The sequence below is a fragment of the Scyliorhinus torazame genome, chromosome 6 (assembly GCF_047496885.1).
Source record: "Scyliorhinus torazame isolate Kashiwa2021f chromosome 6, sScyTor2.1, whole genome shotgun sequence".
Lineage (NCBI taxonomy): Eukaryota > Metazoa > Chordata > Chondrichthyes > Carcharhiniformes > Scyliorhinidae > Scyliorhinus > Scyliorhinus torazame.
Window position 1 is genome coordinate 21,428,012 of NC_092712.1, and position 26,696 is coordinate 21,454,707.

The window sequence follows — 26,696 nt, forward strand, 5'->3', positions numbered from 1 at the left end:
CCACTTGTGACTGTACTCCATTCTGAACATTTCCCATCAACCACCACCCTCTGTCTTCTTTCAGCTAGCCAATTTCTGATCCACATCTCTAAATCACCCTCAATCCCCAGCCTCCGTATTTTATGCAATAGCCTACCGTGGGGAACCTTATCAAACGCTTTGCTGAAATCCATATACACCACATCAACTGCTCTACGCTCGTCTACCTGTTCAGTCACCTTCTCAAAGAACTCAATAAGGTTTGTGAGGCATGACCTACCCTTCACAAAGCCATGCTGACTATCCCTGATCATATTATTCCTATCTAGATGATTATAAATCTTGTCTCTTATAATCCCCTCCAAGACTTTACCCACTACAGACGTGAGGCTCACTGGTCTATAGTTGCCGGGGTTGTCTCTGCTCCCCTTTTTGAACAAAGGGTCCGCATTTGCTGTCCTCCAGTCCTCTGGCACTATTCCTGTAGCCAATGACGACATAAAAATCAAAGCCAAAGGTCCAGCAATCTCTTCCCTGGCCTCCCAGAGAATCCTAGGATAAATCCCATCAGGTCCCGGGGACTTATCTATTTTCAGCCTGTCCAGAATTGCCAACACCTCTTCCCTACGTACCTCAATGCCATCTATTCTATTAGCCTGGGGCTCAGCATTCTCCTCCACAACATTATCTTTTTCCTGAGTGAATACTGACGAAAAATATTCATTTAGTATCTCGCCTATCTCTTCAGACTCCACACACAATTTCCCATCCCTGTCCTTGACTGGTCCTACTCTTTCCCTAGTCATTCGCTTATTCCTGACATACCTATAGAAAGCTTTTGGGTTTTCCTTGATCCTTCCTGCCAAATACTTCTCATGTCCCCTCCTTGCTCGTCTTAGCTCTCTCTTTAGATCCTTCCTCGCTACCTTGTAACTATCCATCGCCCCAACCGAAACTTCACACTTCATCTTCACATAGGCCTCCTTCTTCCTCTTAACAAGAGATTCCTCTTCCTTGGTAAACCACGGTTCCCTCGCTCGACGCCTTCCTCCCTGTCTGACCGGTACATACTTATCAAGAACACGCAGTAGCTGGTCCTTGAACAAGCCCCACTTATCCAGTGTGCCCAACACTTGCAGCCTACTTCTCCACCTTATCCCCCCCAAGTCACGTCTAATGGCATCATAATTGCCCTTCCCCCAGCTATAACTCTTGCCCTGCGGTGTATACTTATCCCTTTCCATCATTAACGTAAACGTCACCGAATTGTGATCACTGTCCCCAAAGTGCTCTCCTACCTCCAAATCCAACACCTGGCCTGGTTCATTACCCAAAACCAAATCCAACGTGGCCTCGCCTCTTGTTGGCCTGTCAACATATTGTTTCAGGAAACCCTCCTGCACACACTGTACAAAAAACGACCCATCTATTGTACTCGAACTATATCTTTTCCATTCAATATTTGGAAAGTTAAAGTCTCCCATAATAACTACCCTGTTACTTTCGCTCATATCCAGAATCATCTTCGCCATCCTTTCCTCTACATCCCTAGAACTATTAGGAGGCCTATAAAAAACTCCCAACAGGGTGACCTCTCCTTTCCTGTTTCTAACTTCAGCCCATACTACCTCGGAAGAAGAGTCCCCATCTAGCATTCTCTCCGCCACCGTAATACTGCTCTTGACTAGCAGCGCCACACCTCCCCCTCTTTTGCCTCCTTCTCTGTGCTTACTAAAACACCTCAACCCCGGAACCTGCAACATCCATTCCTGTCCCTGCTCTATCCATGTCTCCGAAATGGCCACAACATCGAAGTCCCAGGTACCAACCCATGCTGCCAGTTCCCCTACCTTGTTTCGTATACTCCTGGCATTGAAGTAGACACACTTCAAACCACCTACCTGAACACTGGCCTGGCCCCCTCCTGCGACGTCAAATCTGTGCTCCTGACCTCTATACTCTCATTCTCCCTTACCCAAAAACTACAATCCAGGTTCCCATGCCCCTGCTGCATTAGTTTAAACCCCCCCAAAGAGCACTAACAAATCTCCCCCCCAGGATATTTGTGCCCCTCAGGTTCAGATGTAGACCATCCTGTCTGTAGAGGTCCCACCTTCCCCAGAAAGAGCCCCAGTTATCCAAAAATCTGAATCCCTCCCGCCTGCACCATCCCTGTAGCCACGTGTTTAAATGCTCTCTCTCCCTATTCCTCATCTCACTATCGCGTGGCACGGGCAACAACCCAGAGATAACAACTCTGTTTGTTCTAGTTCTGAGCTTCCATCCTAGCTCCCTGAAAGCCTGCCTGACATCCTTGTCCCCTTTCCTACCTATGTCGTTAGTGCCAATGTGGACCACGACTTGGGGCTGCTCCCCCTCCCCCCTAAGGACCCGGAAAACACGAATCCGAGACATCACGTACCCTTGCACCTGGGAGGCAACATACCAAACGTGAGTCTCTCACGCTCCCACAAAATCTCCTATCTGTGCCCCTGATTATAGAGTCCCCAATTACTAATGCTCTGCTCCTCTCCCCCCTTCCCTTCTGAGCAACAGGGACAGACTCCGTGCCAGATGCCCGTACCCCATGGCTTACTCCTGGTAAGTCGCCCCCCCCACAAGTATCCAAAGCGGTATACTTGTTTCTCAGGGGAACGACCGCAGGGGATCCCTGCACTGACTGCTTTTTCCCAGTCCCTCTTACAGTTACCCACCTTTCTCCAATCTTTGGTGTAACTAATTCCCTGAAGCTGCTATCTATGACCCCTTCTGCCTCCCGAATGATCCGAAGTTCTTCCAACTCCAGCTCCAGTTCCCTAACTCGGTCTTGGAGGAGCTGAAGATGGCAGCACTTCCTGCAGGTAAAATCAGCAGGGACACTAACTGCATCCCTCACCTCAAACATCCTGCAGGAGGAACATTGCACTCCCTTCCCTGCCATTCCTCTAACTTTCTACCAAGATCTGGCTAACAACTAAATTAAATTTTTATTTAAAAAAATAATAGTAATAATATAATAAAATATGGTACTTACCTCAGACCAATGGGTTTTATTAATAGGTTAGAGGAGGAGGGTGGGTGGGAGACACTACACGTGTAGTGTCTCGGGTTTCCTCTCCACCAGAATTTATTGGTGAGGGTCTTCCCAGACGTCCGCGGGTCGACTTCCTGTCGGTTGGGGGGGTCCGTGCTGGGGAGGGGGTCCGTGCCGGGGTGGAGGTTGGGGGTTGGGGGGTGTCCGTGCTGGGGTGGAGGTTGGGGGTTGGGGGGAGTCCGTGCTGGGGTGGAGGTTGGGGGTTGGGGAGGGGGTCCGTGCTGGGGTGGAGGTTGGGGAGGGGATCCGTGCTGGGGTGGAGGTTGGGGAGGGGGTCCGTGCTGGGGTGGAGGTTGGGGAGGGGGTCCGTGCCGGGGTGGAGGTTGGGGAGGTGGTCCGTGCCGGGGTGGAGGTTGGGGAGGGGGTCCGTGCCGGGGTGGAGGTTGGGGGTTGGGGGGGTCCGTGCCGGGGTGGAGGTTGGGGGTTGGGGGTCCGTGCCGGGGTGGAGGTTGGGGAGCGGGTCCGTGCCGGGGTGGAGGTTGGGGGTTGGGGGGTGTCCGTGCTGGGGTGGAGGTTGGGGGTTGGGGGGGGTCCGTGCTGGGGTGGAGGTTGGGGAGGGGGTCCGTGCCGAGGGGGGTGATGGGAGGGCAAATGAGTTGGTCCACCTGGCCAGGTGCCAGCCTCCAACAGTTGGACCCATGCGGTCCATGCCACCTGGCTGGGGGGAGGAGGAGATATGGGCAATGATGACATGTCGTCGTTCCCCTCCCCCCCCACCAGACCGTCATGTTTTCAGACCATCCAGCGATGTTGGCCGCCGTGGTGGCAGCCGCTCATGTCTATGTTGCCCTGGATGAGGAGGAGGAGGAGGAGGAGGAGGAGCGTGCCAGAGAGGCGGCGCAGGCTGCCGCAGAGGGGCAGGCGGCAGCCGCCCAGGCTGGAGGGACACCTGACCGACAGGACGAGGAGGGGGAGGAGGACGTCGCGGCCCCACGGCAACGGAGGCACCCGAGGGCGCCCCGTGTGTACCGGCCCCGGCAGTCATACCAGGACCTCACGGACCGGGAATGCAGGAGGAGACTCCGGATGAGCCGGGAAACCGTGGCACACATCTGCCACCTGCTGGCACACCTGTCACCGCGTGGCACTGGCGGGGGACACCCTCTCCCCGTGTCCGTCAAGGTTACGGTGGCCCTGAACTTTTATGCAACGGGGTCATTCCAGGCACCGAGTGGGGACCTGTCCGGCATATCGCAGACATCGGTGCATCCGGGCAGTGACAGATGCCCTTTATGCCATGGCGCACCGCTACATCCGCTTCCCCGTGGACCGGGCCAGCCAAGATGCCTGGGCCGTGGGCTTCTCTGCCGTTGCCGGGTTCCCCATGGTCCAAGGCGCGATCGATGGGATGCACGTCGCCATGCGGCCACCTGCAGATAACAGGGCCGTATTCACTAATAGGAAGGGGACCTATTCGATGAACGTACAGGTGGTCTGCGACCACCGCATGATGATCCTGCACGTCTGCGCCCGTCACCCAGGCAGTGTACACGACTCATTCGTGTTGTCGCGGTCATCCATCCCCGGCATGTACGAGGGACGCCATCCCCGGCTGAGGGGCTGGTTGCTGGGCGACAGGGGCTACCCATTGCGATCGTGGCTGATGACGCCTATACGGAGGACACGCAATGAGGCGGAGAACCGCTACAATGATGCCCATGTAGCGACAAGGGGAGTGATCGAGAGGTGCTTTGGCGTGCTGAAGATGCGTTTCAGGTGCCTGGACCTCTCTGGGGGCGCCCTCCAGTATCGGTCAGATAGGGTCGGCCGCATCATTGTGGTGTGCTGCGTCCTGCACAACATAGCCCAGCAGAGGGGCGATGTGCCGCAGGCAGAGGAGGGCGGAGTGGAGGAGCAGCAGGAAGAGGCCCAGTCCTCCCCAGATGAGGGGGATGGGGGCAATGGTCAGGGCAGACGGGGTAGACACAGGCGGGTGGCTGTCCACCGTTACCGGCTGGCCCAGCGGGCACGGGACAGACTGATAGCCGCCCGCTTCACTGATTAGATGGGCGTGGGAATCGGCTAGTATGGCCACAGACCGCACACCATGGCAACAGCCGACCACCCACACCCCACACCCATCCACCCACCCAGCACCCTCACCCCCCTCCCCAACCCCATACACCCCACCCGCATGCACCACCCCCCCCCAATTGCCGATCCACCGGCGGCACAACGGGACGGGCTCACCCAGTTGCGGGTGGACGCGTGTCTATCGCAGGCCATGGAGGATGATGACAACCCGCCCTGCGATGAGCTCCTGGCTCCACATCGTTGGACTATGTCTGACCCATGGCCACAGTACCACCATCCACCCGGACCATCCCTGCATGCGGCTGTGACACTGCAGCGCACGGTCCCGTCCTCTGCCCGGGGGATGTTGATGGCGGCCCAGGGAGAAGGGGGCAGACTCACCTGGGGCTGAGGTAAGACCACCCGTCACACACACACTTGCGCTCAACGTACATGACACGCCCGCACACTTTGGACAGAGCACAAAGGCAGCTTCGGTAGGTGTAACATTGACTTTAATAACCAAAGGAGTTCATGCACGTGCCCTAGCCCCTAAAACTCATCTGTGCCCTGCACCCGTGCCAACTTACTCAGTGTCTAATTGTTTGGCCTTACGGGCCCTTTGACTACGTCTACGTGGTTCCCCAGACGGTACAGCAGAACTGGAGGTGGACTCCTGTGATTCCTGCCTCCGACACTGGATCCCTTTGGCGGCCGTTTCCTGGGGCGTCCTGGCCTAGATGGGCCAGGCTGCGGCCCGGGCGACTGGGATGGCGAGCTGCCAGCCTGTCCTGCCCGTTGCCCACCCGATGCACCTGGGACGGAAGGGGGGGGGGGGGGCGGGGGGGTGGGGGGGGAGTCCGAGGTGTTGCGGTGTACCGGGACCTCCCCTACAGAGAGAGCCGGGACGGACCACACCACCTCCTCCTCCCTCGGGGTGCCCGATGGCCCCCAGGCCTCTACATGGGTGGGGGATGCGAACGGACTGGCCATCCGACGCTCCCCCGACATCTGGCGCTGCCAGTCCTGGAGGCCCGTGCTGGTATCGACAGGGGTCTGCAGGTTTGCAGCCATGGAGCCCAGGGGGTTGTCAAACCCTGTCTGTGACAGTGCGACGCCGGCTCGCACATGGCCACTGGCGCCGATGCCCTCAGCGATGGCCTGCTGAGACTGGGCCATGGCCTGCTGAGACTGGGCCATGGCGTGCAGAGACTGGGCCATGGCCTGCACAGACTGGGCCATGGCCTGCAGAGACTGGGCTATGGCGTTGAGCGCCTCTGCCATCTGGCGCTGGCACTGGCTCATGGCCTCCTGAGAGAGGGCAGCCATTTCCTGGGCCACAGACGCCGCCTGCACGGAAGGCCCCAGGCCTCGCAAACCGTTCCCCATGTCTGACACCGTCGCACCCATTGCCTCCACCGCGGACGCCACCCGTGCGGTGTCAGCCTGGGTGGCACGCATGACCGGGACCACTCCCAGCTCCTGGACGCGGGTGGACTCCTCCACCTGCGACCGCAGCCGCCGCAAGCCACCCGTCACCCTATTCGCTCGTCTCCGTGTCGGTGGTTGCATCGGATCTATGTGTGGGTGTGGTAACTGCAGGAACCCGGGATACATCTGGGCGGCAGATGTTCGCTTGGCCTGGGCTGCCCTCCGACCCCCGGTCCCTCTGCTGCTCCTACCTCCACCTGCTGTACCGGGACGGCTGTGTTGTGCGCACCAGTGAGTGTACCAGACGCCTCATCACTAAAGTGCCCAACCATGGTGAGTGTTTCTGCGATGGTGGAGGGTGTTGGTGACAGCAGTGGCGTTGTGTCGTGCTCTTCGTCCCACTCTGAGTCCATGGCACTTTGGGGTGGGGGTTCGTCTCCACCCATCCACTCTGAGTCACTGTCCGGTATTTCGTCTTCCCGGGTAGGGGTGTCCTGGGTAGTGCTGTCCCGGGTAGTGCTGACCCGGGTAGTGCTGTCCCGGGTAGTGCTGTCCCGGGTAGTGGTGTCCTGGCTCGGATGTGACGGGGGCCTGTGGCTGCCCCCCTCGTCACTGGGTGGTCGCTCCCGCACGTGACGGGGGTGTCGTCTCCCTGTTGCTCCAGGTCTCTCCGTCTCCCGTGGTGTGCGAGGGGCATCCTGCGGGCGTCGCATGCTGGAGGGTCCGGGTCTCTCCGTCTCCCGTGGTGTGCGAGGGGCATCCTGCGGGCGTCGCATGCTGGAAGGTCCGGGTCTCTCCGTCTCCCGTGGTCTCCGAGGGGCATCCTGCGGGCGTCGCATGCTGGAGGGTGCGGGTCTCTCCGTCTCCTGTGGTCTCCGAGGGGCATCCTGCGGGCGGTGTGCATCTGCGGGGATGGGTGCCTGGACGTTTGGTCCTGCGATACACAATGAAGCATGCATGGTTAGACATCAGGCAGTGATCAGGTGATACGGGGGAGGGGGATATAGGGGAGGGGGGATATGGGGACGGGCTGTTGATGGCTCACTTGCTCGTGGGCCCCCGACCTCTGCATCAGCAACCTCCCGGTCCTCAGGTCCGCCAGCCAGTTCCAGGGCCCTTTCCTCGTGTACGGTCAGTGGCCTCTCATCAGCGGGCCCTCCTCCAGTCCTCACATGCTCCCTATTGTTGTGTGCGTGCTTCTCCTGTGGGGGGGTGGGGGGGGGGTGGTAGGGGTAAAAGGAAACAGTGTTAGGCAGGTATATGAATGCACGCCATCGGTTGCGCGTGCATTGCAGAGGTTAAGGTTAGGGCTGGATTCACTTGGGGATATGGGGGATATATGGGAGGGGGGATATGGGGGAGGGGGGATATGGGGGAGGGGGGGGATATGGGGGAGGCTCACCCTGCCTGCTCTGACGAGGTCGTTCACCTTCTTGTGGCACTGGGTGCCTGTCCGTGGTGTCAGGGCCACAGCGGTGACGGACTCTGCCACTTCCCTCCACAGACGCCGGCTGTGGCGTGGGGCAACTCTGCGGCCGTGCCCGGGATACAGAGCGTCCCTCCTCTGCTCCACCGCGTCCAGGAGCGCCTCCACATCGCGTGACTCGAACCTCGGGGCTGAGCGACGGCCAGCCATCCAGTCGGGTGTTGCGGTCGGGTGTTCTGGTCGGGTGGGGGGGAGCTGCGCGGCCTTATGAGCCGTCACGCCGTGCAGCGCATGTGATGCTGCACGGCGTGAACCACTGCGCAAGCGCGGATCCCGTTACGTCGCTGCTAGCCCATTTCGGGCTATAAATTCCCCAGTGGCTGTGGGTAGATTTAATCTAAAATCCCCAAATTGGTTCCAAATTTCAAGATTACTGGTACCAGTAACAAACAAATTAATGTAATTAATAAATAAGAATAACTAATTAATGTAATTGAGCAGGATTTGGAGTGGATTGCTAAAGGCCAGCCAGCCTCACTTCAGTGGTGGGGAAACTATTGGAAGCAATTCTAAGAGACAGGATTAATCTGCATTTGGAGAGGCAGCGATTAGCCAAGAATAGTCAGCATAAGACCATAAGTCATAGGAGCAGAATTAGGCCCCTCGGCCCATCGAGCCTGCTCCGCCATTCAATCATGGCTGATATTTTTCTCCTGCCTTCCCCCCACAACCCCTGATCCCCTTTGGGAATTGTTTTGTTGAGGTGAGGTCAGTGTCGGACCAACTTGATTGAGTTTTTTGAAGAGGTGACCAGGTGTGTCCATGAGGGAAATGCATTTGATGTAGTCTACATGGACTTCAGCAAGGCTTGTGATAAGGTCCCACATGGGAGACTGATGGCGAAGGTAAGAGCCCATGGGATCCAAGGAAATTGGGCAAATTGGACCCAGAATTGGCTGAGTGGCAGGAAGCAGAGGGTGATGGCCGAGGGGTGTTTTTCTGACTGGAAGCCTGTGTCCAGTGGGGTCCCGCAGGGATACCGGTGTTCGGGCCCTTTCTCTTTGTGGTTTATATAAATTATTTGCTTTGATTTATTGTCACATGTACCGAGGTATAGTGAAAAGTATTGTTCTGCGTACAGTCTAGACAGATTGTTCCATACATGGAACAAACATAGGACATACGATAAATAGGCAATGTAGATACACAGACATTGGGTAATGCTTGCAGAGAGTAGTATTACTCAGCTGAGAAGATATGTGAAGGGTGTCTGGAAACAACAGGGAAGTAACTGCTTTTATGTCTGTTCGTGCGTGTTCTCAGACTTTTGTATCTCCGGCCCGATGGAAGAGGTTGGAAGAGAGAATAATCTGGGTGGGAGGAGTCTTTGACTGTGCTGCTCGCTTTCGCAAGGCAGTGGCAGGTGTAGACAGAGTCAATGGATGGGAGGCAGGTTCGCTTGATGGACTGGGCTGTGTTAACGACTCTCTGTAGTTTCTTGCGGTCTTGGGCCGAGCAGTTGCCATACCAGGCTGTGATGCAGTCGGATAGGATACTTTCTATGGTGCATCCATAAAAATTGGTAACAGTCAATGTGGACACGCCAAATTTCCTTACTTTCTTGAGGAAGTATAGGCGCTGTTGCGCTTCCTTGATCGTAGCATCAATGTGGGTGGACCAGGACAGGTTTTTGGTGATATGCACAGGTAGGAATTTGAAGCTGGCACCAATATCATGGTGGTCTTCTTGAAGCAGGTGGGAACCTCAGAACAGAGTAGGGCGAGGTTGAAGATGTCCACGGACAAACCCGCCAATTGGTCCTCACAGGATCTGAGTGCACAACGAGGGACTCAGTCAGGACCTGTTGCTTTCTGAGGGTTCACCTTCAAAAAGGCCGATCTGACTTCGGAAGCTGTGACGGTAGGTATGAGTGTGTCTGAGGTTGCTGGGGAAGTTGACAACGGTCTGTTGGTTTCCTGCTCAAAATGAGCATAAAATGCATTGAATTCATTGGAGAGAGATTCTACTTGGCAATGCTTTGTAGCCTGTTATGTGGCTTAAGCCTTGCCACAACCAACAAGAGTCCGTGTCACTGGTCTGTAACTCTAACTCACTCTGGTGTTGTTCCTTGGCACCCCTGATGGCTTTGCGGAGGTCACACCTTGATTTCTTGTGTTGGTCAGGGTCGTCTGTCTTGAACGTCTCAGACCTGGAGTGAATGTCTCGATTAAACCATGTTTTCCGGTTGGGGAATGTACGTACTACCTTCTTTGGCATGCAATCTTCTACACATGACATGAATTATCAGTAAGTTTTCGGATGATACGAAAATTGGTGGAGTGGTAAATAATGAGGGGAATAGTCTCAGACTACAGAAGGATACAGACAGGCTGGTCATATGGGCTGATCAGTGGTAAATGGAATTCAATCTGGATAAGTGTGAGGCGATGCACTTGGGCAGGACAAACAAGGCAAGGGAATACATGATAAACAGCAGCAGGACCCTGGGGAGCACCGAGGATCAGCGGGATCTTGGTGTGCATGTACACCGGTCCCTTAAGGTAGCAGAGCAGGTGGATACAGTGGTTAAGAAGGTATATGGTATACTTGCCTTTATTAGCTGAGGCATAGAGTTTAAGAGCAGGGAGGTTATCCTGCAACTATATAAAACGTTGGTTAGGCCACGGCCAGAGTATTGTGTGCAGTTCCACATTATAGGAGGGATGTGATAGCACTGGAAAGGGTGCAGAGGAGATTTACCAGGATGTTGTCTGGGCTGGAGGATGATCGTTATGAAGAGAGATTGGATAGGCTTGGGTTATTTTCCATGAAGCAGAGGAGACTGAGGGAGGACATGATTGAGATCTATAAAATTATGAGGGGTATAGATAATAATAATAATCTTTATTATTGTCACAAGAAGGCTCACATTAACACTGCTATGAAGTTACTGTGAAAATCCCCTAGTCACCACATTCCGGCGCATGTTCGGGTGCACTGAGGGAGAATTCAGAATGTCCAATTCACCTAACAGCATGTCTTTCGGGACTTGTGGGAGGAAACCGGAGCACCCGGAGGAAACCCACGAAGACGCGGAGAGAACGTGTGGACTCCGCACAGTGACCCAAGCCGGGAATCTATCCTGGGATCTGCCGCTGTGAAGGAACAGTGCTAACCACTGTGCTAACGTGATAGTACACAAGGGTCAATGACCGGGCAATAGATTTAAGTTTAGAGGGGATGTGAGGAAAAACTTACCAGAGGGTGGTGGGAGTTTGGAATTCACTGCCTGAAAGGGTGGTGGAGGCAGAGGCCCTCATAACATTTAAGAAGTATTTAGACGTGCACTTACGATCCGAGGGCACATAATGCTATAGGCCAAGTGCTAGAAAGTGGGATTAGAATGGTTGGGTGATTGATTTGTGACTGGCGCATGGACCGAAGGGCGTTTTCCGTGCTGTATGATTCTATGGGCGGTATTCACCGACCGCATCCGCCCGGTGACCAGAGAATCCCGCCCGACTTCTCCATTGTACGCGGCTCGCCAGTGGCATTTTTGCGACGGGCAGGGCAGGAGAATCCCTCCCTATGACTCGATTGCTGAACTTCCACCACAACCAGATTGCTTCATGAAAGAGATTATGCCTGAGTGGAAAAAATACCTTCCACATTTAGGTGATTTTGACAAAAGGTTTAAATTTTACTTTTATTGAAATTAGCAGTTCAATAAACATGGTTTAATTGATGACATCACAAACAGTCTGACTTCATCGCTCATTTTCTAATATGTCATAAAGCTTTTAAGTTTGACACCCTGGGCAGGGTTGGCCTTAGATCTTTGGGCAAATCCCTCAGTAGCGAAGCACATCATTAACCAGAGGAGGAGGAAAATATGGATAGCGAAGGAGAAGCGTGCCCCAATGAAGGTGGTGCAGGTGAGTCCCTGAAAGGAATTTTTATTACTTGTCTCCAACCTGTCCCCTTTGCCGTCTTTCCTTCCATTCGAAAGTCAAAAAGCTTTCTCTTCAAGTGTACCTTAAACCTACTTCTTCAACTTTCCCTGCTTTATCCTTCCCTGATATTGAACAACGTAGAAATGGAGGTTGGTGTTGTCAGAGGTGCTTGAGTGCCATTGACTTGTTTGGACTTTGAGGTCTTGTTCCATTTTTGTACAGTCAAAGCCTCTATCTGACATAAAAGCGAGAAACTATGGGGGTGATTTTCCGACCAGATTGCGCACGTTGCTAATCCCGTTATGCCGGGAGAGGCCCGATAAGGGATTTGCACCGGGCTCGCCAAACAGTTACCGATGCTCCTTGTCCAATCCAGCTGGCATGATCTGGTTCACGCCCTCATTGGACTTGAACCAGATGAACATATTTAAGTCCTTATTTTAAAATGCAGGATTGTTTTGAGCTGGATTCTCCTGGTTCCTGCAATTCTCCCATCTGCAGTGCAGCATGAAGCTGGCACGAATCTCTATTGGTCTCCACAAACGGAGACCAAGGGCGGGATTCACCGTCAGCCGATGCCAAAATTGCGAAGCCCGATTGGGCGGAGAATAGCCTCCGACGCCAAAATCGTGGTAGGTGCCGGTTTGATGCCAAATCGGGATCCTCCGGCACCCTGAAATCCATGTAATCCATGTCGCGATTGATAAATACAAGTGTCCCAAGTAAGCGTTCATTCAGGTACTTTTTAAAGGATGTGAGGCAAACTTCGGCTCCAACTCCATTTACAAGTTTTCAGGAGGCAGCCGCTGAGAATGGAGAGCGTGTCCGCCCAATAGGTCGAGGAGGGAGGAGAAGGAGTTGCAAATGAGGCGCCGCATGAGGCCTCATGTGTACTGGCAGTGCCTGTCATTTGAGGACCTGCCAGACCGGGCATGCCACCGAAGATGTTGAGTATGGGGACAGTGCGACATATCTGCCGGATCATGGCACCGGGGAATGGGCGATGACTCGTTTGACGGTGGGCATCAAGGTGACAGTCGCCCTGAACCTGTACGCGATGGTCTCCTTCCAAGCGCTGAGTGAAGACCTCACAGAGCTTGGTGCACAGGTGCATCCGGGCTGTCATGGAGGCCCTGTCTGCCCAGTCGGCACAATACATCCATTTCAATGTGGACCGAGCCCACCAGGATACCTGGGCATTGGGGTTCAACACTATCGCCGAGATGCCCCGGGTCCAGAGGGTGATCGATGGGATGTATGTCGCCCTACAAGCACCTGCAGTTGATAGGCCGCGCTTCACAATTCGAAATGGATTCCGGTCGATGAATGTGCAGCTGGTGTGTGTCTTCCAACTACTCTTAGGCAAATATAAAAGTGTGTTCCAGAACAAGTTGGGTTGAATAAAGGGAGTAAAGGCCAAGATTTATGTCAACCCAGACTGAACACCAGAGCCATTACACATGCTTTTTAGAAAACACCAGTGTTGGCATTGTTAGGAGTGACAGAGACAGGCCTTACAGCACATTAAACAGGTCTTACAGAACGTACAGTTCGAGAAGGAAGGCCTCGCTGTAATTAGGTATTTTCAGCAGTATGTTTATGGGCAACAGTTGACAATAATAAATTCAGACCACAAGTCTCTGCTGGGGGTCCTTCTTGAAGATAAGCCACTTCCATCAATCGCCTCTGCCAGAGTACAACAGTGGGCTTTGTTGCTGGGGGCTTACGATAACATCTTTCAGCATAGGCCAGGCACAAGACCTTCAAAAAATTGATGCACTGAGACCCCTCTCACGCCCAAAGAACCTCGAAGCCCTGCTGGTGCCTCAAGAAATCATTCTGGCATTGAACTTTCTGGACATCCTGCCAGCTTAGTCTGGGCATGTAAAGAATTGGACACAACGCGACCCAGTCCTGATCAAAGTGAAATGCATAATCTTAACCAGTGGCACAACGATAAACCTGACCAATTAAGATCATACCTTACTTGTAAGCATGATCTCAGATGTGAGGATGTAGTCATACGCTGAGGGTCAATAGTAGTAATACCATCCCCAGCCCGATGGCCATTGTTGCAGGAACTGCACAGTACCCATCCAGGCCAGGCAAAAATTCTCGCTCATAGCCACATTTGGTTGCCTGGCATAGAGAAGGACATTGAAGACATGGTGCACCAGTGCGACCCCTGCCAGACATAGCAGACGCTGATACCTACAGCCAACCTGCGCCCCTGTGAGTGGCCAGGTCGCCCATGGACGATACCTATAGCCAGGTCGCCCATGTGGGCTTTGCTGATGCTTTCTTGGGAAAAATGTTCCTCCTATTGGTTGATCCCCATTCAAGAGATGGGAACGATGACCTTAGCGACTGTAGTGATATCATGGTTGTGTTGTAATTCACCAACTGACCACTAGAAGTCTTACTAGTGTATAAGTGAGTGTTAAAGTCAGTTGACCTCAGACTGGTTGGAGGAAGCTGAAGAGAGAGGTTGTTTGTGCATGATATTACTGTTATTCATCTGTTGTCTTGTGTATAGTTTATGCACAGTTAATGCTAACAAATAATTTATAGCTTTAGCTACAAGTGATCTTGTAATAAATCAGTCCATCCGACAATTACATTACATGGTACCAGGGCTTTATGGTATTAAACGCTGAGAAAACCTGTCACAGAGATCTGAAGATTTTGAAGTCTGCATAATTAACAGCATTGCGTCATTGAAGCCACCAAAGAATCTCAGTTTTCATGGTAATGTGGACAGCAACTGGCAAGATTTTAAAAGACAATTTAATCTGTTTCTACTGCAATTATTTTAGAAGATCAATCAAATTCGCGTATGGTAGCGATGTTCCTAACAGTGGCAGGGCTCGAAGCAATTGTTGAGTTTAATAAGTTTAAATTTGCAAACGATGAAGATAGTAAAAATTTTAACAAAGTAATTTGAAGATTTGATGCCCATTACAGCTCCAGAATGAATGACATTTGTGAACGCTCCAGTTGCCGCCCTTTTACCAAAAAGGCGGGAAACTTCCAAAAAAAGGGGGGAAGGTTCCTGCAACTCCTCGCACACCAACAAACAGGTGAAAGATCAGGGGCTGGATTTTCCCAAAATGGGACTATGTCCCTACTCTGGTGTAAAAATGCTGGAGTTTTACTCTGGAGATTCCTGCAAAAACGTACAGCTAATTCAATGCCCTGCAGGGTGCGAGCAGGGACCCGGAGTAATTCACACAGCTTTAGCTGTGGATAGGGCCCCCGCACCTCCGGTTTTGAGTTTGCACATGCGCACGGCGGCGGCCTCCAGCGGCCGCACCGAGTTCCATGGCGGACTTGGACCACGGAAGTAGACAATAAAAATTAGACCCCCCCCGATCGGCTGCGCCCCCGAGCATCTGGCCACATGGATTTAACCCCTGGCCGCCTATAAGGCCCCACCCCCTGGTGTCCTATCCCCCGACCCCCACCATGGGCCACGCCAGCATCCCGACCAGCAATACCAGTTTAGTTCCACACTGTTGAGAACTCGGCTGGTTGAGAGTGGAGGATCTCTGGGCAGGCCTATGTCAATGGGCTCCCAGCCGAGTGGCGTATTCCGCGATCACATCGATTCTCGGGTCCCAGAGAGTCGGCGTACTGGCGCCGGGCCTGATTTCGGTGTGAAATTGGATTCTCCGCCCTCGCGCCAAACGCGATTTAGGCGCGGGGCTGCGGGGAATCCAGCCCCTGGACAAAGTATTTCTGTGTAAAAGATGTGGTCAAAGCCACAAATTAAGGCATTTGGCAAGTTTTGTTCGAGGTGCAAAGGAAAAAAATCACTTTGCTCAGAATTATTACTCTAACTTAATTACAGACCAATCAGCACAGGGAAGACACAGTCTCCACTGATGAAAGATCATTCGAGTAATAACACAGGAGAATAACCTTTTGGGGACATCAAAAAATTCTCCAGCACTTAAAAAAATGCAAACTGATAACTTCATTTAAAAAAATTAGATTGATGAAGACTGTTACCACATGAAGTAAATGGTACAGCGGTCCGATTGAAGTTAGATACTGGTGCCAAAGCCAATTTAATCAGCATGATTGATTTTAAAAATCTAAAAATTCAGCTGATTAGAAGAAATCACAAAATATCTCTGAGAGATTATAATGGTTCAAACATTAAATGTTATGGTGCTTGTGACCCGTGCGGTGGTGAAGAACACAGGTTATTCCGTCCCATTCTATATTGTATCCGAGGGCTTGGATTCATTATTAGGTGATCATTCCTGTGAAGAATTAGATCTAGTGCAGTTGGTATGTAAATCCACAACAGATTGGATCAATATTCCAATGATTCTGAGAACATTATCAGCAAATTCAGCGATGTGTTCACAGGCTTGGTAAACTACCATTCATTCACCTACAAGATACAACTCAAGGAGGATGCAAAACCTGTGTTACAGGCATCAAGAAGAGTACCTGCACCTCTTCGGGATCGCCTCAAAAAGGAGCTAGACTGAATGACAAAATTAAAAGTAATCAGAAAGATAGAAGAACCTATAGATTGGGTAAACTGCATGGTTTGTGTAAAGAAGAAGAATGGCGATATACACATATGCATGGATCCTAAAGATCTTAATGAGAATATCAAAAGAAAACATTAGCCAATACCAAAGTGTGAGGAAATCACATCTGAGATGGCTGATGCACAATTCTTTATGAAATTTGACGCATCTCTAGGTTCCTGGCAACTAAAGCTAGAGGATCAAAGTACAAAGTACGGCATTTTTAATATGCCACTTGGATGGTACAGCTTTATGAGAATGCCGTTTGGCATCAGAAGTTTTTCACCTTGCCATGGAGCACATAATCAAAAGCATCGAAGGTGTACGTGTGTACGTGGATGATCTCATTTGGGGCTCAACCATAGAAGAGCACAATACGAGGTTGCTTCAAGCTCTAACGAGCTTCAGGAGAAATGGGCTGAAACTAAACAAGCAAAAGTGCCAATTTGGAGTAACTGAGGTCATAGTCCTAGGTGACAACCAAAAGAGAAAATGCTGGAAAATCTCAGCAGGTCTGTCAGCACCTGTAAGGGGAGAAAACTAACATTTCGAGTCAAAGCTGTGACAAACGGTCATCTGGACCCGAAGCGTTAGCTCTTTTCCCTCCTTACAGATGCTGCCAGACCTGCTGAGATATTCCAGCAGTTTTTCTTTTGGTTTCAGATTCCAGCGTCCACTGTAATTTGGATTTATTCCTACGTGACAAGCTCTCATCGCATGGCATTGAACCTGACAAGGACAAAATCCAAGCAATTCTCAACATGCCAAAACCACATGACAAGAAAATCATCTTAAGAGTGATGAGTCTGATCAGTTTTATATGAAAATTCATTCCAAACCTCAAATCGAAAAAGAATGACTGTGTTCAGTTGTAGGCTTGGAGAAATTCCACAACTACGTCTATGGACTTCCAACTTTCACAGTTGAGACAGATCATTGTCCTTTGGTTAACACCATAAAATAAATCTCAACCAGATGTCTCCCTGCATTCAGAGGTTGATGATTAAGTTACTATGACTTCAATCTCATCTACACGCCAGGCAAACATTTGTTCTTAGCAGATGCATTATCGAGAGCGTCGATGCAAAGTATTAGTGGTTAGATTGCTGAGGAAGTAGATCTGCATGTCAATTTTATTTCCACACTACTACCAGTATCAGATGCAAACCTGGGTGAGATCCAAGAAGAGACCAGGAAGGATGAAACTCTTCAAGAGGTGATGAGGAACATCAACTCACACTGGCCCAGAGCTTAATTTATGGAGTTTGTTGTGTTCGATAGCCTGACCATGACTGTCTCAAATGTTGCAAATGTACTATAGGAAAGCAATATGAGGGTACAATCAACAAATTAGAAATAATCTCGTAACTGAGACCAGAAGTGACGAAGGGGGCTTGAACGTGGGACAAGAGCCATGGGAAAGATGCTTAATTTGGAGTAATTGATTAATGTCTAATCGCCTGTTGAGTGACTGACACTTTCATGAACGAATCAAGGGGGTCTTAGCTGAGAATTAGAACCAATTAAAGTTACTAAGGGACTAAGCCAAGATAAGGATTCCCTTAAGAATGTGATCCAGATGTGATCCATATCCATTAGTAAGAAGAATTTTAGACTTCCGAGATCCTTGAAGCATTCGTGAAAATTACTTTTGAAAAGGCCTATGGTGAAATGACTTTTAATTTGTAAATCTGGAGTCACTTTTATCTTGAAGTTTTTTGATTTCACTCCTCGGTTCCTCAAGGACTTCCAATGTACTAACAGAAAGTTTGTCGATTTAATTTTGTGCAAATGTACCAAGTGAATTCTTAAGAAAATAAAGAGTGGCTTACCTCTTCAACCGGACTAAATGCCTTATCCTGAGTAAGAGGTAAGAGGGACCTTTCAGAGTTCTACAATATAAGATCTGACCTCAGTATCATTAATGGAGTGGTACTTCGTTTGAACATTATAGTCATACTGCAATCTCTTGGCATGAATGTACTAAGGCGGCTACACGAAGGTTATCTTGGGATTGAAAAATGTAAAGACAGAGCTTGTGACTCTGTTTACTGGCCAGGTATAAACCAGGATATTGACAGGATGGTCAGTTATTGTGACACATGCCAGGCACATTGTTGCAAGCAAACAAGAGAACCTATGCAAACATCTGATTTACCAACGTCACTATGGCAGAAAGTAGCTCTGGATCTCTTTCACCTACAAGGGAAGGATTATTTAATAATCATAGACTATTTTTCAAACTATCCCAAAATGGCTCTACTGTCAAGCATAAGGACAAGCATTGTAATACTGCACATCAAGTCAATTTTTGTCAGACACGGAATTCAGCCAGTCGTCATGAGTGACAACAGTCCTTGTTTTAGCTGTAAAGAATGGCAATACTTCGCAGTATGATTTCAATCATGTCACGTCGAGTCCGTTGTACCCTCAAGCCAATGGAAAAGCCAAAAAAGGTGTACATATTGTTCAGCAATTGTTGAAGAAAGCAACGGACAGCAATCTGACCCATATCTCGTACGATTGAGTTACAGAGCATCAGACCATTGTCAATTGGTAGATCTGCAGCAGAGTTACTCATGAATAGAAGGTTGCATTCCACACTTTCAGACTTGGAAAAGGAGGAGAATTCAGTGGCACTGCAGCAAATGCAAAACATTAAAGCAAAACAAAAGCAGTTTAATGATAGAGGGTCGAGAACTTTACCACCTCCGAGTAGTAATGACATTGTGAGAACAGAAGATTTGGACAATTGGTCGAGAAAAGCCATTGTACTTGAAGAAGTAGCACCTCGTTCCTACAATGTACAGACACAGGATGGGTTGGTTTTAAGAAGAAATCATTGTGCACGCTTGAAAACCAGAGAAGACTTTCACAACAACGTGGTGGATGACGAATCTACGTTAATATCAACGTCAGCTGCAGTGTCAAATAGGTCAGCAGTTCCTGAGCTTGAGAATGTCATGGGGAACATTGAATCTACAAGTTCTAATCAGCAATTTATTCTTTCAAAGGAAAGGCGATCTAGTGATATCCTGGTTGTGTTGTAATTCACAGACTGACCACTAGGAATCTCATTGGTATATAAGTGAATTTTAAAGTCAGCTGACCTCAGACTAGCTGGATGAAGCTGAAGAGAGAGGTTATTTGTACATGATTTGACTTATGTAATGTCAATAAATTGTTTATAGGTTTAGCTACAAGTGTTCTTGTAATAAATCAGGCCACCCAACAAGAACATTACAGCGACCACAGCAGAGGCCCTGCAGTGGCTGTTTGCTACACATGGCCTCCCCAAAGTAATACTATTTGACAATGGTGCACCATTCACCAGTGAAGATTTCCATCACTTTGTCAGGGCTCTAATCTAATTAGTAGGGAGGAGGGTTCCGTTGTATGGAAAATTAGAAAATCAAGTTAAAGGATAAGGTCGGAGTGCAGGTTAATCATGAGGTGGATTGTTACCAGAAAATAGAAGGAAGGGACAAAACGTGTGAAAGTAATATTGCACCACGGAATCATAAACCTAAAGGTTTGTGTCTGCATGTATGAAGCATTCGGAACAAAATTAATGAGTTAACAACACAAATAGAGACTTAGGGATATGATTTGGTGGTGATTACTGACACATGCTACAAAGAGACCAGGTCTGGCAGTTGAATATCCAAGGGTATTCAGTATTTCAGAAGGATACACAGAAAGGAAAAGGAGGTGGCAGAACTTTGCTGGTAAAGGAAGGAATCAGTGCTGTAGTGATAAATGGTATAGGCACTGGAGACCAGGACGTGGAATCAGTCTGGGTAGAAATACAGAATGGCAAAGGAAAGAGAAAAAGAGTGCGAGGAGAGCCGGGTGTTTAAAAAGAGTGCGAGGAGAGCCGGGAGTTTAAAAAGAGTGCGAGGAGAGCCGGGAGTTTAAAAAGAGTGCGAGGAGAGCTGGGAGTTTGAAAAGAGCACGAGAGGAGCCGGGGGGTTTGAAAAGAGCGTGGGAGGAGCCACGAGTTCAGAAAGGGTGCGAGAAAAGGCAGGAGTTTCAAAAGAGCGTGAGAGGAGAAGGATAAATACAAACGCAGGTTCAGAAAGTGACGTGGAATCAATCAATGCAACTGATTGGTGATTAAGTTCCGGTGAGTATTTTCAATGTTTTGAACTAATTCATTGCTTAACACTAAGGTAGAGACTAGAAAAGAGTACAGAATCGTCCTGTTCAATTATAATAGAAGCATTTAATTAAGAAACAAGGTTCCGAGCTGACGTAAATTATGCCCCGAGCTAACGGAAATTTTGTTTCAGGGAGTAACTAGCTTAATCAAGAGGGAAGCCATGGCAGGAGACCTCAGACCTGTCCGTGATATGTTGGGAATGAGGAATACGTCCAGCATCCCTGATGACCATGTGTGTAGAGCTACAGCTTCCAGCAAACTGGATTTTGGAGCTGGAGTTCCAGGTGGACTCACTCTGGAGCATCTACAATGCTGAGGAAGTTGTGGATGGCAGGTTTAGTGAGATGATCACTCCGCAGGTGAGGATTTCACGGGCAGAAATGGAATGGGTGACCATCAGGGACGGTAAAAGACTCAGGAAGGTGGGGCAGGAGTCCCTATAGTGGATTCAAAGTAGGAGCACAGACAGATCCTTCTGTGGTCGCAAACATGAATCACCTCCTTGGTGCCAGGGTCCAGGATCTCACGGAGCAGCTGCAGGGCATTCTGGGGAGGAAAGCTGAACAGCCAGTGTTTGTGGTACACATTGGTACCAATGACATAACTAAACTAAGGACGAGGATCTACAAGTCACGAGTACAAGAAGTTAGCAGATAAACTAAAATGCAGGACTTCAAATGTAGTAATCTCAGGATTACTCCCAGTTCCACGTGCTCTGTCAGATGGGTGTGAGGGGTGGGCTGGCTGGAGTGGGAAGAGAGGGGGGCATGGTGGGAGGGAGTGGGTGGATGTTGGGGGGAGAATGGGGGGGGGACCCTGTAGGTGGTCCGGGCCCCCACTGCCCCCCTCCTCTCCCAACCATCCTCACCACCATCAGCCCAGGGATTTGATGGGACCGTGTGATGGAATGGCCAGCCCAGGCAGCCTGGTGGGTTCGGTCCACATTGAAGTGGATGTATTGTGCCGACTGGGCATATAGGGCCTCCATGATGTCGCGGATGAACCTGTGCACTGAGGCCTGAAAGATCCCGGGCAGGTCCCCGCTCGCCACCTGGACGAAGCCCTTCGCGTAAAGGTTCAGGGTGACCGTCACCTTGACAGCCACTGGGAGCGGGTGTCCTCTCTCATACCCCCATTGTGCCTGGTGTGCCATCATCTGGCAGATAAGTCGCACTGTCTCCCTGCTCAGCTGGAGTTTTCAATGGCATGCCCGGTCCGGCAGGTCCTAGAATTGAGAGGCGGTGCCGGTACACGCAGGGCCTCATGCGGCGCTTCCTTGGCACCTCCTCCTCCTTGGCCTGTTGGGCAGCTCTGTCTCCATCCTGGGCGAATGCCTCCTTCCCTCTGTGGCCCGCTCTGCTGCTGCCCACTCCGCTGCTGCCCACTCCGCTGCTGCAGCTTCCTCCTCCTCGAGCAGCTCCAGCTCACACAGCCGCAGGGCATCCCCCAGGGCTGTGGCGACCGGCAGGAAGGCCACCATTGCTGCTTGAATTCCAATATAAATTGTCTGCAGGGGGTGTTAGCATGATCCTTACCCCCTGCGATTTTCATTTTTTCATTTCAAATGGAGTCTCGGTCTTCCAGCGGGAGATGGACCGAATGGTTGACCGGTACGGTTTGCGGGCCACATTTCCGTACCTTGACAACGTCACCATCTGCGGCCATGACCAGCAGGACTGTGACACCAACGTCCGCAAATTCCTCCATACCGCAAAAACCCTTAACTTAACCTATAACAAGGACAAACGCGTGTTCAGCACCGACCGTCTAGCCATCCTTGGCTACGTAGTGCATGATGGAGTCATAGGCCCAGATCCCGAACACATGCGCCCCCTCATGGAGTTTCCCCTCCCCCACTGCTCCAAGACCCTGAAACGCTGCCTGGGATCTTTTTTCATATTACGCCCAGTGGGTCCCCAATGACGCGGACAAGGCCCGCCCACTAATCCAATCCTCGTTTTTCCCCCTGTCGGCAGAGGCCCGCCAGGCCTTCAGCCGCATAAAGGCGGACATCGCAAAGGCCACAATGCACGCAATCGATGAATCCCTTCCCTTCCAAGTCGAGAGCGACGCATCCGACGTAGCTCTGGTGGCCACCCGCAACCAAGCGGGCAGGCCCGTGGCCTTCTTCTCACACACCCTCCATGCTTCAGAAATCCATCAGTCCTCCGTTGAAAAGGAGGCCCAAGCCATAGTAGAAGCGGTGCGGCACTGGAGGCATTACCTGGCCGGCAAGAGATTCACGCTCCTCACTGACCAACGGTCGGTCGCTTTCATGTTCGATAATGCACAGCAGAGCAAGTTAAAGAAAGATAAGATCTTACGGTGGAGGATCGAGCTCTCCACCTACAACTATGAGATCTTGTATCGTCCCGGGAAGCTAAACGAGCCCCCTGATGCCCTATCCTGCAGCACATGTGCCAACGCACAAGTGGACCGACTCCGAGCCTTCCATGAGGACCTCTGTCACCCGGGGGGTCACTCAATTCTTCCATTTTATCAAGACCCGCAACCTGCCCTACTCCCTCGAGAAGGTCAGGACCGCCACCAGGAACTGCCAAATCTGTGCGGAGTGCAAGCCGTACTTCGACAGACCAGAGAAAGCGCACCTGATAAAGGCTTCCCGTGCCTCTGAACGCCTCAGCATGGACTTCAAAGGGCCCCTCCCCTCCACCGACCGCAACACGTACTTCCTGAATGTGATTGACGAATACTCCCGGTTCCCATTCGCCATCCCCTGCCCTGACATGACCGCAGCCACCGTCATAAAAGCCCTCCACAGTACCTTTACCCTGTTCGGTTACCCGCCTACATACACAGCGATAGGGGGTCCTCCTTCATGAGCGACGAACTGCGTCAATTCCTGCTCAGCAAGGGCATCGCCTCGAGCAGGACGACCAGTTACAACCCCCAGGGAAACGGACAGGTAGAGAGGGAGAACGGAACGGTCTGGAAGACCGTCCTACTGGCCCTACGGTCCAGGAATCTCCCAGTCTCCCGCTGGCAGGAGGTCCTTCCCGATGCACTCCACTCCATCCGATCACTGCTGTGTACCATGAAACACCTCATGTACGTCTCCTTGTCTTCTCTAGGAAGTCCTCCTCTGGGGCCTCGCTCCCAACCTGGCTGGCAGCTCCTGGACCCATTCTGCTCCGCAAACACGTACGGGCGCACAAGTCAGACCCATTGGTCGAGAGGGTCCACCTCCTTCACGCTAACCCTCAGTACGCCTACGTGGCGTACCCCGACGGTCGGCAGGATACGGTCTCCCTATGGGACCTGGCGCCCGTTGGATCCCCACCCACACCCCACCCACCAACCCCACCCTCCCTCCCACCGGCACACCCCACAGCTGCCCCCTTCCCAGGTGGATTAGTTCTTCTACTGGTCCCACCCAGGGGTGATGAAGCTACCGAAGAAGCCAAAGTCACGCTCCCGGAGTCATGGATGCCCGAGCCGGCGCCTGCATCACCGCCGAAACTGCGACGATCACAGAGGACGACCAGGGCCCCCGATCGACTAATTGCTTCATTCTGATATGTACATATAAAATGAATACTGTAAATAGTTGTGACATGTAATAAGGCAAAACATTGTACCACTGACGGGTATCACCATAACCTCTACCACTGTATAACGCGAGACCACCCCCACCCCCCGCCGGACTCTTTTTTTTAACAGGAGGTGAATGTGGTAGTCAGTATTAGGAGTATTACAGTACCTAGGTTGAGGCTGTAAGATCATTGGTGTGGGAGGTACCTGAGACAGGAAGAGCATTGGTGAAGCCTGCCGGCTGGTTCCGCCCAGTAAGGCGGAGTATAAGAGCCTGTGTCTCCCTAGCAGCTGCATTCTGTACCTGCGCTGCTGGGGGAAACATCTAGTCCAATAGAGCCTTCAATTGTCATCCAATCTCGCTTCTGGAGTCATTGATCGAGCATCACCCCCATACCCAACCAGGTCCACCGGGCTACATTGTGGACCCAGTTGGCACTGCAGATTCTGCCCCCCACATTTCCCCCACGCCCCCCCATCCCCACACCCTGGCCCCATCAGTGGCCAGCACTGTGGGGGCCTCTGGCCCTGGCGCCCGTCCCTAATGCCAGAGGCGCCATGTGCTGGCACCACCCTCACGAGGGGTATGCAGGGGGTTACTGTGGGTGTTACCCTGGGTGGGCCACCAGTGAGTGGCGGCTGGGTGGGGTGCAGGGATGGAGGGGGGGGCATCCATACGGCCGGTGTCACTCTGAAGAACTAGGGACCAAGGTGGGTGGTCAGTGGGTGCGCAGCAAGATGGTCGCGGTAATGGCAGTCCGTGACTGGGCACAGCCCCAGTACAGTGGGGAGTCACCCCATCCACTCGGCCTGTTCCCCTCTCACCCCCCTCCCCTGGGCCGGGCAGGCCCCCCCCCCCCCCGAACCCTAGCCAGCTCGACCAGTGCCCGGCCCAGCAGCCCACAGTCGCTCCTCTCTGTGTCCGACCTCCTCTCTCTCCCTCATCAGCCACAATGGCAGTTTCACGATTTTCACACGCACAAGTGAAGTATGGCGTGGGGAACTCGGAGGAGAATCACGGAGGCCCCGGGGAATACCGGGTCAGGCCCGCTAATGATATGCAGACGGTGTTTACAGTACGTACGTTCTTGCACGCATTGACGCGGTGACGGAGAGTTGTGATTTGGCGTCAAATCGACGGCCGCCGCGATTTTGGCATCGGAACCTATTCTCCACCCAATTGCATTTCACAATTCCAGTGTTGGCAAAGGAGAATGCCACCCAATGGTCTTTAGGAATGATTGGATAATTTCACATTGCTGTACATCACATCGTCTTTCAGCCTTTCTCTTCTGAGTGTGAGGTAATATATAATTTCCTTCTCACTCCTTCAAAACTACTCTCTGAAGCTACCTTCAAACCTCCACCTTGCTCATCTGTGCGCCAAAGCTGATTCTAATTTGATATTGATAACAACATTTGATATGCTGGGATTTATGCTGAGGATTTCTATTTTCTAGGTGCACCTCAGGACGACGATAACAATCTTGACAATTGTAAGTTATAGAATGTTAAAATTAAGCTTCAAGAAATTTAAGCTCTATCTTGAAAATGCAGTGATTCAAGAACTTTGATTGATGTAATGCCTCGTTGGGCCACTGAATGTCTAAAGACTTGTTTGGTATCACACTCATTGGAAGCTATGATTGGTCATTCTGCCCCTTGCGCCTGTCCGGCCATTTCATAAGATCATATCTGATCTCATTGTTTCTTTTATTTGCTCATGGGGCTTGGACGTCACCGGCTGGGCCAGCATTTATTCCCCAATTTGGGGTGGCACGTTGGCACAGTGGTTAGCACTGCTGCCTCTCAGCTCCAGGTGGTCCCAGGTCCAATTCCGGCCTCGTGTGACTATGTGGAGTTTGCACTTTCTCCCCGTTTCTGCGTGGGTTTCCTCCGGATGCTCCGGTTTTCTCCCACAGCCCGTAGATGTGCAGGTTAGGTGGACCAGTCATGCTAAATTGCCTCTTAATGTCCAAAAGGATAGGTCGGGTTACTGGGTTGCAAGGATAGGGTGGGAGTCTGAGCTTAAGTGGGATGCTCTTCCAAGGACGGGTGTGGACTGGACAGGCCGAATGGCCTCCTTCTGCTCTGTAAATTCTATCATTCTAATTGCCCTTGAAGGAGCAGTTATGAGTCAACCACTTTGCTGTGGGTCTGGAGTCACATGGAGTCACATGTAGGCCAGACCAGGTAAGGAGGCAGGTTTCCTCCCCTAAAAGGTCATTAGTGAACCAGATAGGTTTATGAAACAATCGACAATGGTCATCATTAGACTTTTAATTCCAGAGTTTATTGAATTCAAATTTCACCATCTGCAGTGGCGGGATTTGAATTTGGGCCGCCCAGAGCATTACTCTGGGTCTCTGGTTTACTCGTCCATGTGTCACCACATCCCCTACTTTCCCATTCATCCCTCCACCTCTGACATAATTGTCAGTCAAGGAGCCATCTAACTCAGCCTTCAACATATTCAATGACCCAGCCGCCACTGCTCTCTGTGCAAGAGAATTGCACAGACTCACAAACCACTGAGCGA

At 51.3% G+C, this 26,696-nt stretch overlaps 1 protein-coding gene across 1 annotated transcript in view; it reads left to right on the top strand.

Annotated features, from left to right (window-relative positions):
* Positions 1-11,793: 11,793 nt before the first annotated feature.
* LOC140425686 (uncharacterized) overlaps positions 11,794-26,696 on the top strand; it is a 349,955-nt gene continuing 335,052 nt past the window's right edge. The window contains exons 1-2 of the mRNA XM_072510182.1: positions 11,794-11,878; positions 25,618-25,653. Of these exons, the coding sequence (XP_072366283.1) occupies positions 11,836-11,878; positions 25,618-25,653 (79 nt within the window). The 5' untranslated portion in view covers positions 11,794-11,835. The remainder of the gene's footprint in view (positions 11,879-25,617; positions 25,654-26,696) is intronic.